The sequence below is a fragment of the Typopeltis vanoorti genome, chromosome 15 (assembly GCF_054136105.1).
Source record: "Typopeltis vanoorti isolate ZY-2024b chromosome 15, IOZ_Tvanoo_1.0, whole genome shotgun sequence".
Lineage (NCBI taxonomy): Eukaryota > Metazoa > Arthropoda > Arachnida > Uropygi > Thelyphonidae > Typopeltis > Typopeltis vanoorti.
Window position 1 is genome coordinate 40,347,729 of NC_143563.1, and position 15,391 is coordinate 40,363,119.

The window sequence follows — 15,391 nt, forward strand, 5'->3', positions numbered from 1 at the left end:
CATCTCTCCTTTTCTTTCTGTATTGCTTTTTGCAACAAATCGTCTATAAAACCAACAGTTTTAAGCATTTCCAATGGAGATACGCGTCGCGATGAAATACAGAATTTTCATGATCTGAAATTCTATTTAGATTTTTCCAATATTAAATTCTTTACTAAAAATTCATCTAATTTTTCCAATATTAGATGGCAGAATCCGTTTTAGAAAACAAAATATCGACATAGATATTTTTGAAAAAATGAGCCAGTTACAATGGACTCGCTGTCCATTGGAACATTTTTTAAAAAGCTATTCCTTCGAAAATCTCCTGCCATCCTCTGAAGCAGATTCCCTAAAATCTGTGTCTTCTCCTTGTTCTGGTCCATATTCAATTAGAACACATCTCATTTTATCCGTAATAAGCGGCCATGAAGGAGGATTGTTGAAATTAATAGAATTAAATACCTCTTTTTCTTGTTCTGTCGAATTTTCTCGTATTTCAATTTCTTCTTCTTCAACTACCCTTCCTTTTTCTTGATCTTCAATGGTAGTGTTTTCTTCAGATTCAATCGTCTTTTCTTGAGCCTTGACCGGTATTGTCTCGAGTGAACTGCTTGTATTTGAAGTACTCGGTTTTTCTAGCCAATTTTGCAACTGTTTTACACTATGTTGATTTGTTTCATTTCTCAATTTTCTTCTTTTCCTATATTCAGCATCACTGGGTTTTCTTGACGCTATTAGTTCATCTGAAAAAGAAAAATGATATATTTGTAATGTAATCGCTTCATTACATTACAAATAAAAATAGAAAATAATATTGCAGTCGTAATATAATGTAACATACAATGAAACATTTTTACAAATTTATATAATAGAAACCTTACCTTAAGTTTAACGTATTTAAAATAATACCTTCTGCTCGCTGTCATACTAGCATACTGCACAAATAATGCACATTAATGTACAATGAACATGCCCAAACTCGCGTACCATACCGCTTACTAGGGCGATATCATACGAGAAAACGAGTATATCGAACGAGAGCGTCCGACGCAAATCGTTAGTTTACTTAAAGCATTTGACGAACATTGCAAGATACATTTGGCTTTTTATTTATTTTTTTATTTTGCAAGTTATTAATTTTCATTTTTCACCAATTTTCCGCACTTTCCCATTGTTCACCTGAGGCAAGTGCCTCGTTTGCCTCGTCCATGTCCCGGCTCTGCCAGCAAGCGAACCCTAATATCGGGTATGTCCACCTTTGGCTTTGATAACCAACCTCCTTCACCCTTTGAGGAAGGCTTTCCACCAATGTGTATACAGGTGGAATTTGTCTTCATTTCTCCATCAAAGCAACATCGAGTTCAGCGACAGATCGAAGACGTGCTCCTCTGGACCTCAATCGCCACTCCAATTCATTCAACAGGTGTTCATTCGAGTTGAGGTCAGGACGCTGCACAGGCCAAGGCAGTCGTTTAACAGTGATCTTTTCATACCATTCCATAACAGTTGCAGCTTTGTGGCTTGGGGCATTGTCGTCTTGATAGTACCATAGATCCGTTCCATAAAACCTCCATAGTGAAGGCACCACCTGATTATCCAGAATATCAAGATACTGAGCTGCTTTCAGGGAACCAACAACAACCACCAGTGGATCCACTCCAAACTTGCTGAATGCACCCCCATACCATTACTCCTCCACCAGCAAACACTTTACTGTGGTTAAAACATAGTGGTAACAAGCGTTTGCCAGGCTGTCTCCACCCCCTGCCATCAGACTGAAAACTGGTGAACCTTGATTCATCACTCCTGAGTATCTTTTTCCATTGTCAATTGTAAATGGAGTAAATGGAGTTCATACAATGTTATTGCTTAAAACGGTGTTACTGGCGCTGTGGAACTCATCACGGATGGTCTGTGCCGATTGTAGCCGGTTTTGGAGTGCCATCCGTTTTAACATCACTCTTGTCCCTGTCATTCTTTTTCTGCGGTCTCCCTGGGTGTTTTGCTTCACTGGTGATGCTAGAACGTCTCCATTTGTTGATTACATCAATAACAACTGATTTTGGATGGTCCAGTTGAGCAGCAAATGCACATATGGACATGCCACCATTGTGACAGCCCATGATGGCACATCTTGAAGTCTGAGTTCACGTTGTGTTGCCATACCTTCTGCATCCAGCTGCTTCAAAGAAATACTGCTTCTTATTATCTGTATGCCAGTTTTTATATTATTAAGAAACCTGAAATAATCCATAACTTCAAATAACAGAAGTGTCTGGACAATTATTTGTACATAGTATACTTTCCACAAGCGTACGATAGCGATCAATGGAAATTTTCGACTATTCCTCCTGTATGCATGTAATGAAGTCCTGGACTGTTGTGAGGAGGATGTCCCTTGATCTCAGTCAACGCTCCAGTTCATCCTACACATGATCAGTTGGGTTAAGATCAAGACTCTGTGGAAGTCAGTCAACTGTGGTGGAGTTGATGTCCACATACCACGCAGTTACAGCAGCAGCCTTATGCCATGGTGCATTGTCTTTCTGTTAGAGAAAATGGTCACTTTCGAAGAAACACCATAAAGTAGGAAGCATTGCATTGTCCAGAATGATCAGATACCTCTCTGAACTCACTGTTTATGGGACCAGAAACAGAGATCCAAGGCTAAACCAGGAAAAACAGGATCATACCATTACACCACCACCTCCGTTTTTGTAGTCGGGGTTACGCAATCTGGTAAGAGACGTTCACCGGCCGTCATCCACACCTACACCAATCCATCTGATCAATAGAGGTGTACCGTGATTCGTTGCTCCTTAAATGTGGGAAGTGAAAGCTTTCCAAGCTTCGACTTCCCACTGTACGCACTCTTTGTATCACTGAAGACTGACCTTGCATGTTGGATCGGGTAATGTAGGGTTTGAATATTGTAGTCCTACCACGGAAACTCGTGTTGTAAGCCTTGGTTCAAAATGACAGTTTCGCGTTCCAGTCTGCATTCAATATGGATGCAGAACCCTGCATCCATATTGAATGCAGAGTTCCAGTCGATGCCATTCCTGGTAGCTTTTGAAGACCACCTGTTCCGATTTCGCAGCCATTTCATCCGAGCACAATTGCAGTAACTTGGCAGCGTATATTCCTTCAATTCAACTACAAACACGTGACTCGTTACATAGCACGATTCACCATGTTCATGGCGGTGTGCGTTGAGTTCTTTCTAAGCACTGTAACAAGAGAACTGAGTTATTGGATTTCTTGGTATATCATGTAATGAAGGTAACGCGAGGATCGAGTTCTGGACTTTGCTAATTAGCATCCGCTAAAATGACTGCTACTGAGATCATACTTTATCCCGAAGTTAATGAGAGGAACCATGTAATCCTAACTTGGAGGATGAATAGGCATATAGAAGTGCCATGCCATAAGGAATTTATGTGAAATTATGAGTCAGCTTGTCAGAGATTTATCATCATGTAGAAGTACACTGTGTCCTAAAGCTAAGGACGAACTTCATTTCCACATGAAAATATTTTCTTGTGGACATGAATTTACTATCAGCATACATCATCATCATCATCATCAAATTCCTGCCATGTACCCTCAAGGGGTGTACAGGATATGGCAGTACTACATGAAAAAATTACATCATTACTAACTGCCTATCTACAATTTTCCTCCAAATCAGTCTGTTACTTGTCAAGACTCCAACATTATCAGATCTTATATTTCTATCGTCTAAGGCACTTTGTACCGTATCAATCCACCTATATCTTGGTCTTCCGCTGGGTCGTTTTCCTGCCAACCTGGCAGAGAACACTTGTTTTGCTAATATTTCCTCTCCCATTCTATTTAAATGACCATACCACCTGAGATTAGCTCTGCTAACGCATTCCTAGATGCTGACAATGACAAGTTCTTTCCTAATAACCTCATTTTTGATATGATATTGCCATTGATGCCATCTGCTCACGCCTCGAATCTTTCTCAGGACTCTCATATCTGCGGTCTCTAGTGTTTTATTTCTGACCCAGCTCTGATCCATAAGTTAAAACTGGTTTGAACACTGTCTTGTATACAGCTAATTTAGTGTTCCGACTAATTTCTCTCTTACTCCATATGAATTTATTCAATTGACTTCCCACCATACCAGCTTTACGGATTCTGTTGTCTATTTCTATATTTAATTTACCATCTTCAGTAAAATTCGTGCCTAAGTAGCTGAAATGTTTTACTTGTTCCACAGGTTCTCCATTCACAAGACAGTTGACATTTTCAATGATTCTGCCTATTTTCATTGTCTTTGTCTTTTTATTGCTGACCTTCATACCATATCTATTAAAACAGCTATTCAATTTAGTCAGAGAATCTTGCAGACTTGGAGCGGATTTATTTAGAAGTATAACATCATCCGCATAAAGCAAAGAGCTGACATTAACATCTCCAATTTTGATATCAGATTTAATACCACTTTCCTTCATAATGTGATCCATATAGATAATGAATAACAGAGGGGATAATGTACATCCTTGTCTCACACCAGATTTAACATTAAACCATCTTCCTGTACTTCCTTCAGTTCTAACTGCTGACTTACAACTCAAATAAAGACTAAGTATTGCTTGATATAATGCCCCATTGACACCATATAATTGCAGCGTATTGAATAGCTTCTCTCTTGGCACCTTGTCATATGGCTTTTCCAAATCGACAAAACTTAAATACAGATCTTTGTTATATTCCCAGGCTTTCTCGACTATTTATCGTAAAGTGAAGATCTGATCCTGATAGCCTCTATTTGGTCTGAATCCAGCTTGTTCTTCACCAAGCTTTTCTTCCACAATTCTTCTCAACCGTTTCTCAAGTATACTTGCATAGATCTTGCCAGGAACACTCAGTAGGGAAATACCTCTGTAATTCTCACATTCAGTTTTATTTCCCTTTTTATATATAGGTACTATGAGAGCTCTACTCCAATTATCGGGAATTCGTCCCTCTGTCCAGGCTTTCTGAACTATGCAGTGCAGCCACTGTAAGACTTTTATTCCACCATACTTCAGCATTTCTGGTCGAATATCATCTACTCCTGCTGCCTTTCCACATTTCAACCCTTTGATGGCATTTTCTACTTCAAATATGGATATGTATTCCTGACTGCAAGCCTGGTCAGTGTTTATTATCACTGTGCTGTCATCACTGCTTGTTTCATTTAGCAGTTTTTCAAAGTAATTACTCCATACTTCAAGGATATCTTTTTCTCCTGTTTTGATGTCACCTTTATCATCTCTATCTCCTTTTACAGCACTCTTTCCTCCATTCCTGAGCTTCTTCAACAACCTCCAGAATATTTTGCCACCTTATTGATAGTTATTTTGTATATTCTTGCCAAAATCCTCCCATGACTTTTGTTTAGATAGTTTTACACACTGTTTAGCTTTCTTACATTTGTCTCTTTATTCTGTAAGAGTGAAAGCTGACTTATTTGCCAGGAACTTTTGATATGCTTTCTTCTTTTCCTTCACTGCCTCTTTAACTTCCTGTGTCCACCAGGGAGTTCTGATTTTTTTATCCTTGCACACAACCTCACCACATGCCTCTCTGGCAGAATCAATCAATGTTTTCTTCAGAGTTTGCCACTGAATCTCCAAGGCTTGATTCCTGTTCTCAAACTCTTTCATTTTCTTTTCAATAATTTTTCTGTATTTTAGTCTACAGTTCACATTTGAGAGCTGCTCAACTTTTATTCGCTTTAAAACTTTCTCACATGTTATTCTTTTCAATATGAAATTCAATTTTATCCTGCTCAAGACTAAATAGAGATCACTTCCAATTTCAAATCCTCTGTACACTCTGTTTTCTGCACCAGGGAGAAAACATCACTATCAACAATAACATAGTCAATGAGACTTTTCTTATTCCTTGCCTCTTCTCTCCATATGAATTTGTGCACATTTTTTTGTTGGAACATGGTGTTAGTAATAACCAGTCCATGTCCTGAGCAGTAATCCAACAGATATTTGCCATTATTATTAGCTTTGCTCTTTTCACCAAATTTTCCCAAAATATTTTTGCATGTCTCACAATCATTTCCTACTCTGCTATTTAGATCCCAACAAGAACCAACATTTTTTTTTCATTGTGTCAGTTGCTTTTTCTAAAGCGTCAAAAAATTCCTCCACTTCTACCTTAGTAGAACCTTCTGTGGGACCATAGGCACAAATAAGTCTTATTGTTCAGTTCCCATTCTCATATTTGCCAACATTACTCTACTTGAGACTGACTGCCATTCAAGAAGATTAGCCTCGTATTTTGTGTTGAATACTATGGCTACTCCTTCTTTTCCTTGATTGTCATTGCCTGAATCTAACATTTTGTATTTATTGCTCAGAAAGATCTCACCAGTTTTGGTCTTTTTTGTTTCAGTCACCCCTATTATGTCGATCTGGTACTTATCTAATTCCTCAGCTAGCTCATTTGTTTGCCATTCAGGCTTCTTACGTTGATAGTACCGATCTTTAACTCTGGTGATGTTGAGTTGAGGTTTTTGTTCAGATTTGTTCCAGTAGCTGACTTTTCGCTGTTCGCCCTGGTTCCCTGGCGAAAACAATGGGGGCCTTGTTTAACCGGGCGACACCCCAGCCGGCATGAAATTTTTTCATGTTGTACCATCATTTTTTATTTTGGTTTAACCAATAAGAATACAATTTGGTCGGCTAAATCCCAAATTGCCAGCCCATCCTCGTTCGTTCAGTGTCAAAGTAGATACCCAACAGGGTGTATCACGAGAAGGTGAGGATTGGACATTAGGTCAGAAGCCCTGGTCGGTTCTCCGCATTCCTTTAAAGGCTATGTGGAGGTCTCCTCTCAGTTATACAGCTTTGACCCTTAAGCACCCCTACCAGCATACTAATAAATTATATTACACAAAATATATGTTATACATTTCGTACAAATTAAATTACAATATGATTTTCTCAAAATTACAAGGGTGTAGTTAAGGAATTAATGTATAGTGTTTAGAGAAAACTATGCAGAGCTACATTTCAGTATGGAATATGTTCATCCCGAACTACGATGCAGCTCTCACAGCATCTTAGCATGTTTAGCACAAAGTGATTCAATCCTTCAAGTAAATTGGCCCATTCCTCCTTCAGAGTAAGGTTAAAGCCTTGATTTGATTGTTTTCTGGAGCGGAAATTTCGTGAAACAATGCGTGTCCCTATTGCATGCCGATCGTGTTCTCTGGGGTTGTGGTTTGGGTAGCGTGAAGGCCATTAGACTCGATTAATATCTTCGATCTCCAGAAGTATCTTCACTGCTTGTGTACGATGTGGTGTGCATTGTCATCCATACAAATGAATTCTTTGCTACAGCACAACAAATTCGAACATAAAGTTGAAGAACTTCATTACAATATCTGTAACTTGTCATGGTTCATTTTTTCTGTACTTGTAGTTCGATGCATCTATAAAGCACAATGACTCCCCACACCATGTACCCAGCACCGCCATATCTATCAATTACAAGAATATTTTCACGATGAAAAGCTATACTATTTTACTCCAGATTAAGTGTCGTCTATAATCAGAGGAAAGACTGAAATGACTCATCTGCAAAGAGTACATTCGCACATTGGTGTGTTGTCCAATTATTATGGATAAAACACAACTGAAAACGGGCTTTACAATGCGCTGTGGATAAAGAGACACAAACTATAGACCTTCGGGAGTATAGGCCTATTTGTTGCAGACGTGTTGTCACATGTTTTCGAGGTATCAACGTACCTGTGATTGAATAGAATGAATTTCAAACTGACCTGCCGTAGTAAGTCGATTGGGTTTGTTGTTATAAACAAAAATCTGCTTTGGTACTCCTTGGTAGAGCTAGTACAACCTCTCAGGAAACGCCTGGAACGCATTGCATTAGTATGAAACAATGTCCACACCTTGGATAATATGTGAGATTCCAAACTCTGTTGATATCAATAATTCTGCAGTCTTCTTCAAGATTTCCAGTAATTCTTCCCCAAGTGAAATCATGTAGATGATGTCTTTTAGACATTGTAAGGAATCCAAGTTTGTACCTTTTTTTCTTCAAGAAAAGAGCTTCCATCAAACACAATTCGCGTAGCGCATCCTTTTGTCTTTTATCCTGTGGAGTGCTACCACATGATCAATTTGCGCACGATTAAGAAATTTCAATGTGTTCCCGCTTTCTACTCGATAAATCGGTACTTATCCAAATTGCTACGACCTGGTGCATTTGAATTTTCTTAAGGAATAGTGGTCAGTAACACATGGGAGATACTTAAGAAAAAATTATTGACAACAGTGGCAGATACTATATGTGTAGTGAATAAGAGATATTTGGAGTTAAATGGATGATTGCAGAAATTTAACAGAAATTGCGGCGAAAAAGATATTATGAAAGGCATATAGAGAAGTGGAGAACAATTGCATAAGATGATGGAATGGATGTATCATGCTATAGGCCAATTTGTGTTTCTTCTGTGGCAAATCACTTGGAGAAATTGGTAAAAAGTATAGACAAGATGATGAGAGTAATATTTATGCAGGACAGCATAACTTTGTTAATAGATGCGCTTGTTTTAGTCATCTTGTTACCTTTTATAATTGAGTAATAAGAGCAGTGGATAAGGATTTTGCAAAAGCATTTGACAGGGTGTCACATGACGAGTTGGTTTTTTATAGCATACGGAATTGGATATCAAGTGCGGATTGGATTGGTATCTGGATTCTGATATCAGAGTTATATACGCATAGCAGTATCAGGGAATACAGAGGCTACAAGTAGAATTCCAATATATGGAAGATAAAGATATCTTCCCATATAGACCATTACTTGCGTTCTTGGTCAGCGATATTGTCTGGACTACTGGCGGATATTCAGTTGACTGCAGGTGAAGTAAACCTTCGGAAGAAGGGGCATTGGTAATAATATAATACTGATATTTGGTTGTTCAAAAGTATCTGAATAAGCTGGAAAGGTGGGAGAATGAAATGAGGTTCAGTCTAATGCAACTAAATGTAATGATTTTAAAATTTGTTATTAAAAAATGGAATTCTTCCTACTCTGTGGAGTTATACTAGATGAAGTGGAGGAAACAAGGATTTGTGGAATTGTATTTCACGGGTTGTAAAGAAAATGCAGAAAATTGGTACGGTATTGAGGGCATCGCGTTGGCAGATTAGATCGCGCCCATTAAATATCCCCGATGGATTATAAGACAAAAATATAAGAAAATCTCCGATTGTTGTTTTGTTTTTATTACAAGAGAAACATTAATGTAAAACGATTAAATAATAATATTAATTAAATGTTTGCTCTGCGAGGATATCGCACAATAAAACTGTTTATAAGCTCTTCTAAATTTAAATTATAAGCTATGTCTGCCTCTATCAATATAGTTGCAAACGAACCAATCCTTCTTGGGTCACTGGTGTTCGCAAATAATTTTTAATCAGTTTAAGCTTGGAAAAACTTCTTTCCGCACTTGCTACGCTAACAGAAATTGTTAGCACAGCGACGGCTCCTACCGCAATATGGCTGAACGAGCGCCCTTAAACGGCGCTATGAAGCAGGCAGCCTCTATGCCACATCCTGTCGACGGTACTGAGTGAGGGGGACGTTCATCCGAACAGAAACAAAAGGATCGTAGTTAAATTGTATAAAGGTTTGATCAGATTAGATATGGAGTTTTGTGCTCTTATGTGGTGACAGGGATTTGAAGGGGGATGAGTGATTGAAGAAAATGCAGAAATGAATATTGAAATTGATATAAGGAATGTACAGTTTTGGTTATGAGGATAGACTGAAGGCATGCAAACCAGAATTTGATGAGAGAAGAGAAGGATAGATTATGATTGAAACATTTAAGCTGCCAAAAAGTTACTGGATTGACACTGACGAGATTTTTCATATGGTAGTACCAAGAGTAAGGAATGGGGACAAGACTAGGGGCCATCCCTTGATGTTGCAAAAGGAATGAGTGAGAAAGAGGGAAAGAAAGTTTTTTCATGGATAGTGGAGCATGGAATGCATTGATTGAATCGGTAGTGTTATATTTTATGGTCATCGACTGCACCATTGTAAAATGTTTCTTCCTTATTGTCTTGTATCGTAAATTTAACTGTGCTCCCAACATCTTATGACATAACTAACTGTATGCTGCTTTACTCTTAATTTAACTTTAATCTGCTTAACATATATCTCACTGTTGATCTTATTTAATCTTATTCCTGCTCCTACTGCTAGTAAATAAACAGACTTTAAGTTATCAGAGTATTTCTGATAAAGAGGTTACCAATTTTCGCAATAATGAATCAGAAAAATTTATTTGATTAACGACTGCACCATTCTAATTGAAGTTCACGAAGTTTGAGAATTAAGGTAAGGAACACAGGCAAGATCATAGTTATTACACATAATTTCCTATAACAAGTTGTGGCGATTCTCAATGTGTAAAGTGCACGCAGGTTCGTAGCTTTTTTTAGAGACAGTGCATTGACAATTGATTGGGCAAGATAGTTAAACAAACAAAACGTTTTATTTTAAGCTAGTTAGAAAATACAATACACACACATCTAAGGACAGTGGTGTCTCTCAGCCTATTCAAGTATGCAGTAGCTACAAGATCAGTAGCAGTTAAACTTTGCACATAACAAATATTTATTCTCATCACAATGCTAACCTATCTATTTTAAGCATGAAATTATTCCCTAAGTTTCAACTAAACTCAATTCTTCCGATATGTGTACAAATTTACAATCCATTTACCCTTTTGCACTTTATTATTTTATATTTCCCTAACAATACATAGCAGCACCTTCATTACACATCATCGTATGTTACGTTTTCGCGCATGTGTACACATTTTATTGCGTAAGCTTCCGTAACCAATAATCCAGGGGAATAGTTTGGTTGCTCCTTATTCCCAGTAGTATACCATGTCTGTCGAAGCATGTATTCATGGGATCGCTTTATCTGCTTTGCGAGAGGGAAAAACCTCAGCATAAACTGAGGAAAAAAACCATACTATCCAAGCCCAAGACCGGCTAACTTGGCTATGGCTGAGGAAGATCCTTATGCTCCTCACGTCTCCGACGAGAATCGAACCTAGGACACTCCTTCCCGAGGCATATGGTTGCGAAGCGCACAGCCACTAGGCTAACCGCGCGGAATCATTATACATACTAATTCCAATTTTATTATTCAAAAACATTAACAAAATGTGCTTGCTTACAGTAACCTATCACATACACAGTTACGATCGTTGCTTGGACGATGTGGCTGTTCTCGCTCTGGAACTTGTCGGACAAGGTCGCAGTGATTACTACGTTGGTACTGCCGCTGCGATTTCCCATCGGTAGCTGCCGAAGCCTCTGTTATGACCACGGAAATTACACTCTTCTAGCACGTCCATATATTGAAATAGAAACTGCATTCGATAATGGCTTCGCCTCCACACACCTGGAACCCCGCCAAAAGTTTCCAAAAGACAACAAGTAACAGTTCCTCAGAAAAGCGTAAAAGTCCTCTTATATATCTTCTTTAATCATTTGTTACTACGTTATAGTTTCCAGGGTTACCCGCCAGCATGATGACATCACTTCAGCTCCCTTCGTACGAGTGTCTCTATCTTGGGCGCATATTTTCATCTTCGCAAAACTTTGCAAACGTTTGTTTTTGCTAAGTCATCGTTCTAATCTCTGTTAATCCCCTCTTTTCCGTTTCACATACAACTTAATGGAAATTATTTTATGAATTTTACAGAAAATTTATTTAATTACCAAAAAATTCTATTTTATATGTTTGGACCTTCGAACCCACACTATTTTCATACATTAAATATATTATGTTAGGGACCACCAGATGGCGGCACTTACTAGCCGCCTTCTTCACTGCCTGCCGATTAATTAGTGATAGCCTTGGGCCAGCTATCTCTGATTGGCTACCAGTGGAGATTGAACTGCCCACTCAGTCTCCAAAAGTTAGATAGGGCATAAAAACGCCTCGCCTACTAACTCCTTTTTGTTCCCGTATAGGGAACAAAAAGGAGTTAGCTGATTTTTTTTTATATATGTTTGGACACCTCTGTAAAATCAAACTCGATGAGTTACTTAATTTAACGAATCGTGAGAGATTTTACAGTAGTAAAAGTGCAAATGGTGAATCCGTCTAAGATTGTTGTGAAAGACTGTTGTCAGGCATTGATCTTCCAAAATGAGTTATGACTCCATGAGGGTCAGAAAAAAAAAACTGAATAAATTTATTATTATTATTGAAAGTGAAAAAATAGTTTTCCAGTCTGTGTTTTTATTTCTGATTTCCTGATTTTTTTCTGACACGAAGTACCTTTATCGGGGCTTTCCAGTTAAAGGTGATCTGATCTCGTACAGGGAGTGGAGGGTTTTGTTTTCGGAAATTCGTGGTGTTTTTTATTCCCTCAAAAAAAGGCAAATAGGTCCTCTCGTGAATAGACTTTAAAATACTGATCCTTAGGAGAAGCAGCAGGAAAGTGGCAAGCCAGTTGCACTAATTGAATAAGCTCCTAAATAAGGGACGAAACCTGTCTCTGACGGACGGAATTGAATCGATGGGTTGAGATGCAGCCTTTTATGCTTGCACTGCTATTCATCTACTAATAGCTACATGCACCACCATGGTACATGGCACAGATCATTGAGAATGGTCTGAAGAGCATGAGGATAATTTTGGAATACTTAGAATATTCTATCAACATGTCAATTACGTGAAGAGGTCAAAGCTTTCCCCAAGAGAATTCTTTCACTCTCCAATTTGAAACAGCTGAACAATGCAATCTGCAGACCAGCATTAATAATGTAACTTAAACTTAAGACTGTAGAGAGTACAAAGGAAGTAGCAAAAGTGTTTATACTCTCTATTTGATACATGTATCTAATAATATGGGTATTTGGTGAGTGTCGTAAGTAACATATCAAGGGCTTAATTTCTTTCATATCTGAACTCTTTTTGAATATTTGCAGTATTTAAGTAATTAAATAAATAGTGTAGCTCAGTTGAAGTGGTGTTTACACTCCTCAGTGCTGAACCGCAAAAAGAAAGAGCGTCAGAGTGCGATTCTAGTTGACTAGACGAACTTTTTCTAAGCCTTTTTTCTCGACCGGTTCTCGAGTTAGTCGATCTCTGATGGGCAAGCGAGTTTTTTCTTCAGAAAACTCGGATTTTTCGTCCCATAAACTCAAGAAAATCGCCCGTTTAACCCACACTTTTTTCAGACATTAAAGATATTGTGTTAGGGTTAGGTACCAGAAGATGGTGGCACTTATTAGCTGTCTCTTCACTGCGTGCCACGTAATTAGTGGTAGTCTTGGGCCAGCTATCTGATTGGCTACCAGAGATTCAACTACCCACTTAATCTCCAAAAGCTACATAAGGCTAAAACTGCCTTGCCTACTGCCTCTATATGGAAATAAAAGGCGTTAGCTGATTTTTTAAATAAATTAATCAGAAAGCATCTTTTATTCCCTTATAGGGAGTAGGTGACACCTAGCTTTTGGAGACTGTGTGGGCAGTTCAATCTCTGGTAGGCAATCGGAGATACCTGGCATATGACTACTAATTTTGAGCAGCAACCGATGAAGAGAAGGCCAAACAAATACTGCCATCTGTTAGTACCTATCCCTAACAGGATGTGTTACTATCTGAGATAATGTGCGTTCTACAGTCGATTTTCTTGAATTTACTGGATGATAAACCCGAGTTTTCAGGAGGAAAACGCCGCTTCCCCGTTTCTAAGATCGAATAACTTGGGAACCGGTCGCAGAAAGGCTTAGAAACAGTTCATTAGGAGACTAGATGTCAGGCAGCCTAACTCAGAGGATGCAAGTGCCACTTCCATTGAGCCACACAGGCCTGCGATTTAAGTATTTTAAAAATGTATGTTCTTTCTTCTCCCTACTTTGGGCATGGTCAGTAGTAATCTACAATACAGTTAAGAATTAAAGTGTATTTTTTACCATTGTTTTTTTTCCATCAGGATTGCAATGTGTTGCAATTCAAATAATCACACTTTACATATTGCGATTTTGCATAGCGCATTTTCAATCATATACCGAAATAATAAACAAAAAAAATTACAGACTTCAAGCGCTAAGTTAAGAGTAGGCTTTATACAAGATACATATCACCACATTCAAAGTAATGGCTGACAGTAAAACTTTCAAATCAAAATTATTACCTCTGGTTTTTATAGATCTAGTTGTAGTTTGAAAATTTCTTGTTTCATCTTTTTTATTCGAAGGAAAAGAACATAAATTACGGAAAGTCAATGTGATTGTCGCTGGTTCACTTGCACGTATAAGAACTGGATGAGAAAATGTGAAGTGAATTGAATTACTAGTTAATTCTGTTTTTAATTCTTCATTCGTTATGTGTTCCAGAACAGATACTTGACATGTTGGAGACATCAAACACAAAGAATGATTTTTCAACAAAATTTGACATTCTTGATAATCACAAAACATGAACAGAATTTTAGTAATGAAACATGCTCCAGAAGTAACTGAAGCCGACAGGGTCAAGATTGGTTTGGAGCTATTATTCATTAAATTTGTTGCAGAATATTCTCTAACTGGATATAGCAAAGCAAGATTTTGACACTGATATTTTCTTTTATCTCTACTCTGACAAAGCATTCCAATGCTTGCAGCCATGTTACTGGGATTGGACAGTTTATACATGATTTGAAAGAATTCTTCTTGGGTAAACAAGCCCAAAAGCATGACCGAAGAGATTTCTCCAGGATTCATTGAAAGGAATCGTATGTGAGGCAAAATATCATTCAGTACAGCTAACATGGTTTCTTTGTTACATACGACATTCCGCTTCTCACACTGCCTTTTACCCCAGTGGCAAATAGCTTCAAATAATTTGTATTCGGAGCAAATGTTTAGTGATCCCTGTTGCACAATACAGTAGACGACAGTGTGATCACTGTCAAGGAAATCTGATGTCTTAAGAATTTCATCAGTGCGCTTTTCGATCTCCATTAAGCACCTGTATGCAACTCCTTTCAGGTTCATCTTCATTGCAAATTCGAGAATGCCACAGATCTTCTCTGTCGGGTCTCCAATATGTTTTGATATGTAATTTTCACAGTAGGTTTCCAGCTTAACGACAGCATACTTTCTGGCACAGTATAAGGTATGCATCGCGATATCGATAGAATCAACACATATTTCATCAGTGTAGAGAAATCTAAAATAAAATTATATTCTGGTTAAAATTACTGTTAAAATATAGTTTAAAATATTTTAAAATATAATTCATCGAATATTGTAAAATATTGTTAATATGGAGTTTCAATAATATATTTAAAATATTTAAAATAAAACTAAAAAAA

At 37.9% G+C, this 15,391-nt stretch overlaps 1 protein-coding gene across 1 annotated transcript in view; it reads right to left on the minus strand.

Annotated features, from left to right (window-relative positions):
* Positions 1 to 288: 288 nt before the first annotated feature.
* Positions 289 to 15,391, minus strand: part of LOC150098679 (uncharacterized) — a 30,115-nt gene continuing 15,012 nt past the window's right edge. The window contains exons 3-4 of the mRNA XM_090405732.1: positions 14,228 to 15,246; positions 289 to 725 (exon numbers count right to left, since the gene is read on the minus strand). Of these exons, the coding sequence (XP_090261858.1) occupies positions 289 to 725; positions 14,228 to 15,246 (1,456 nt within the window). The remainder of the gene's footprint in view (positions 726 to 14,227; positions 15,247 to 15,391) is intronic.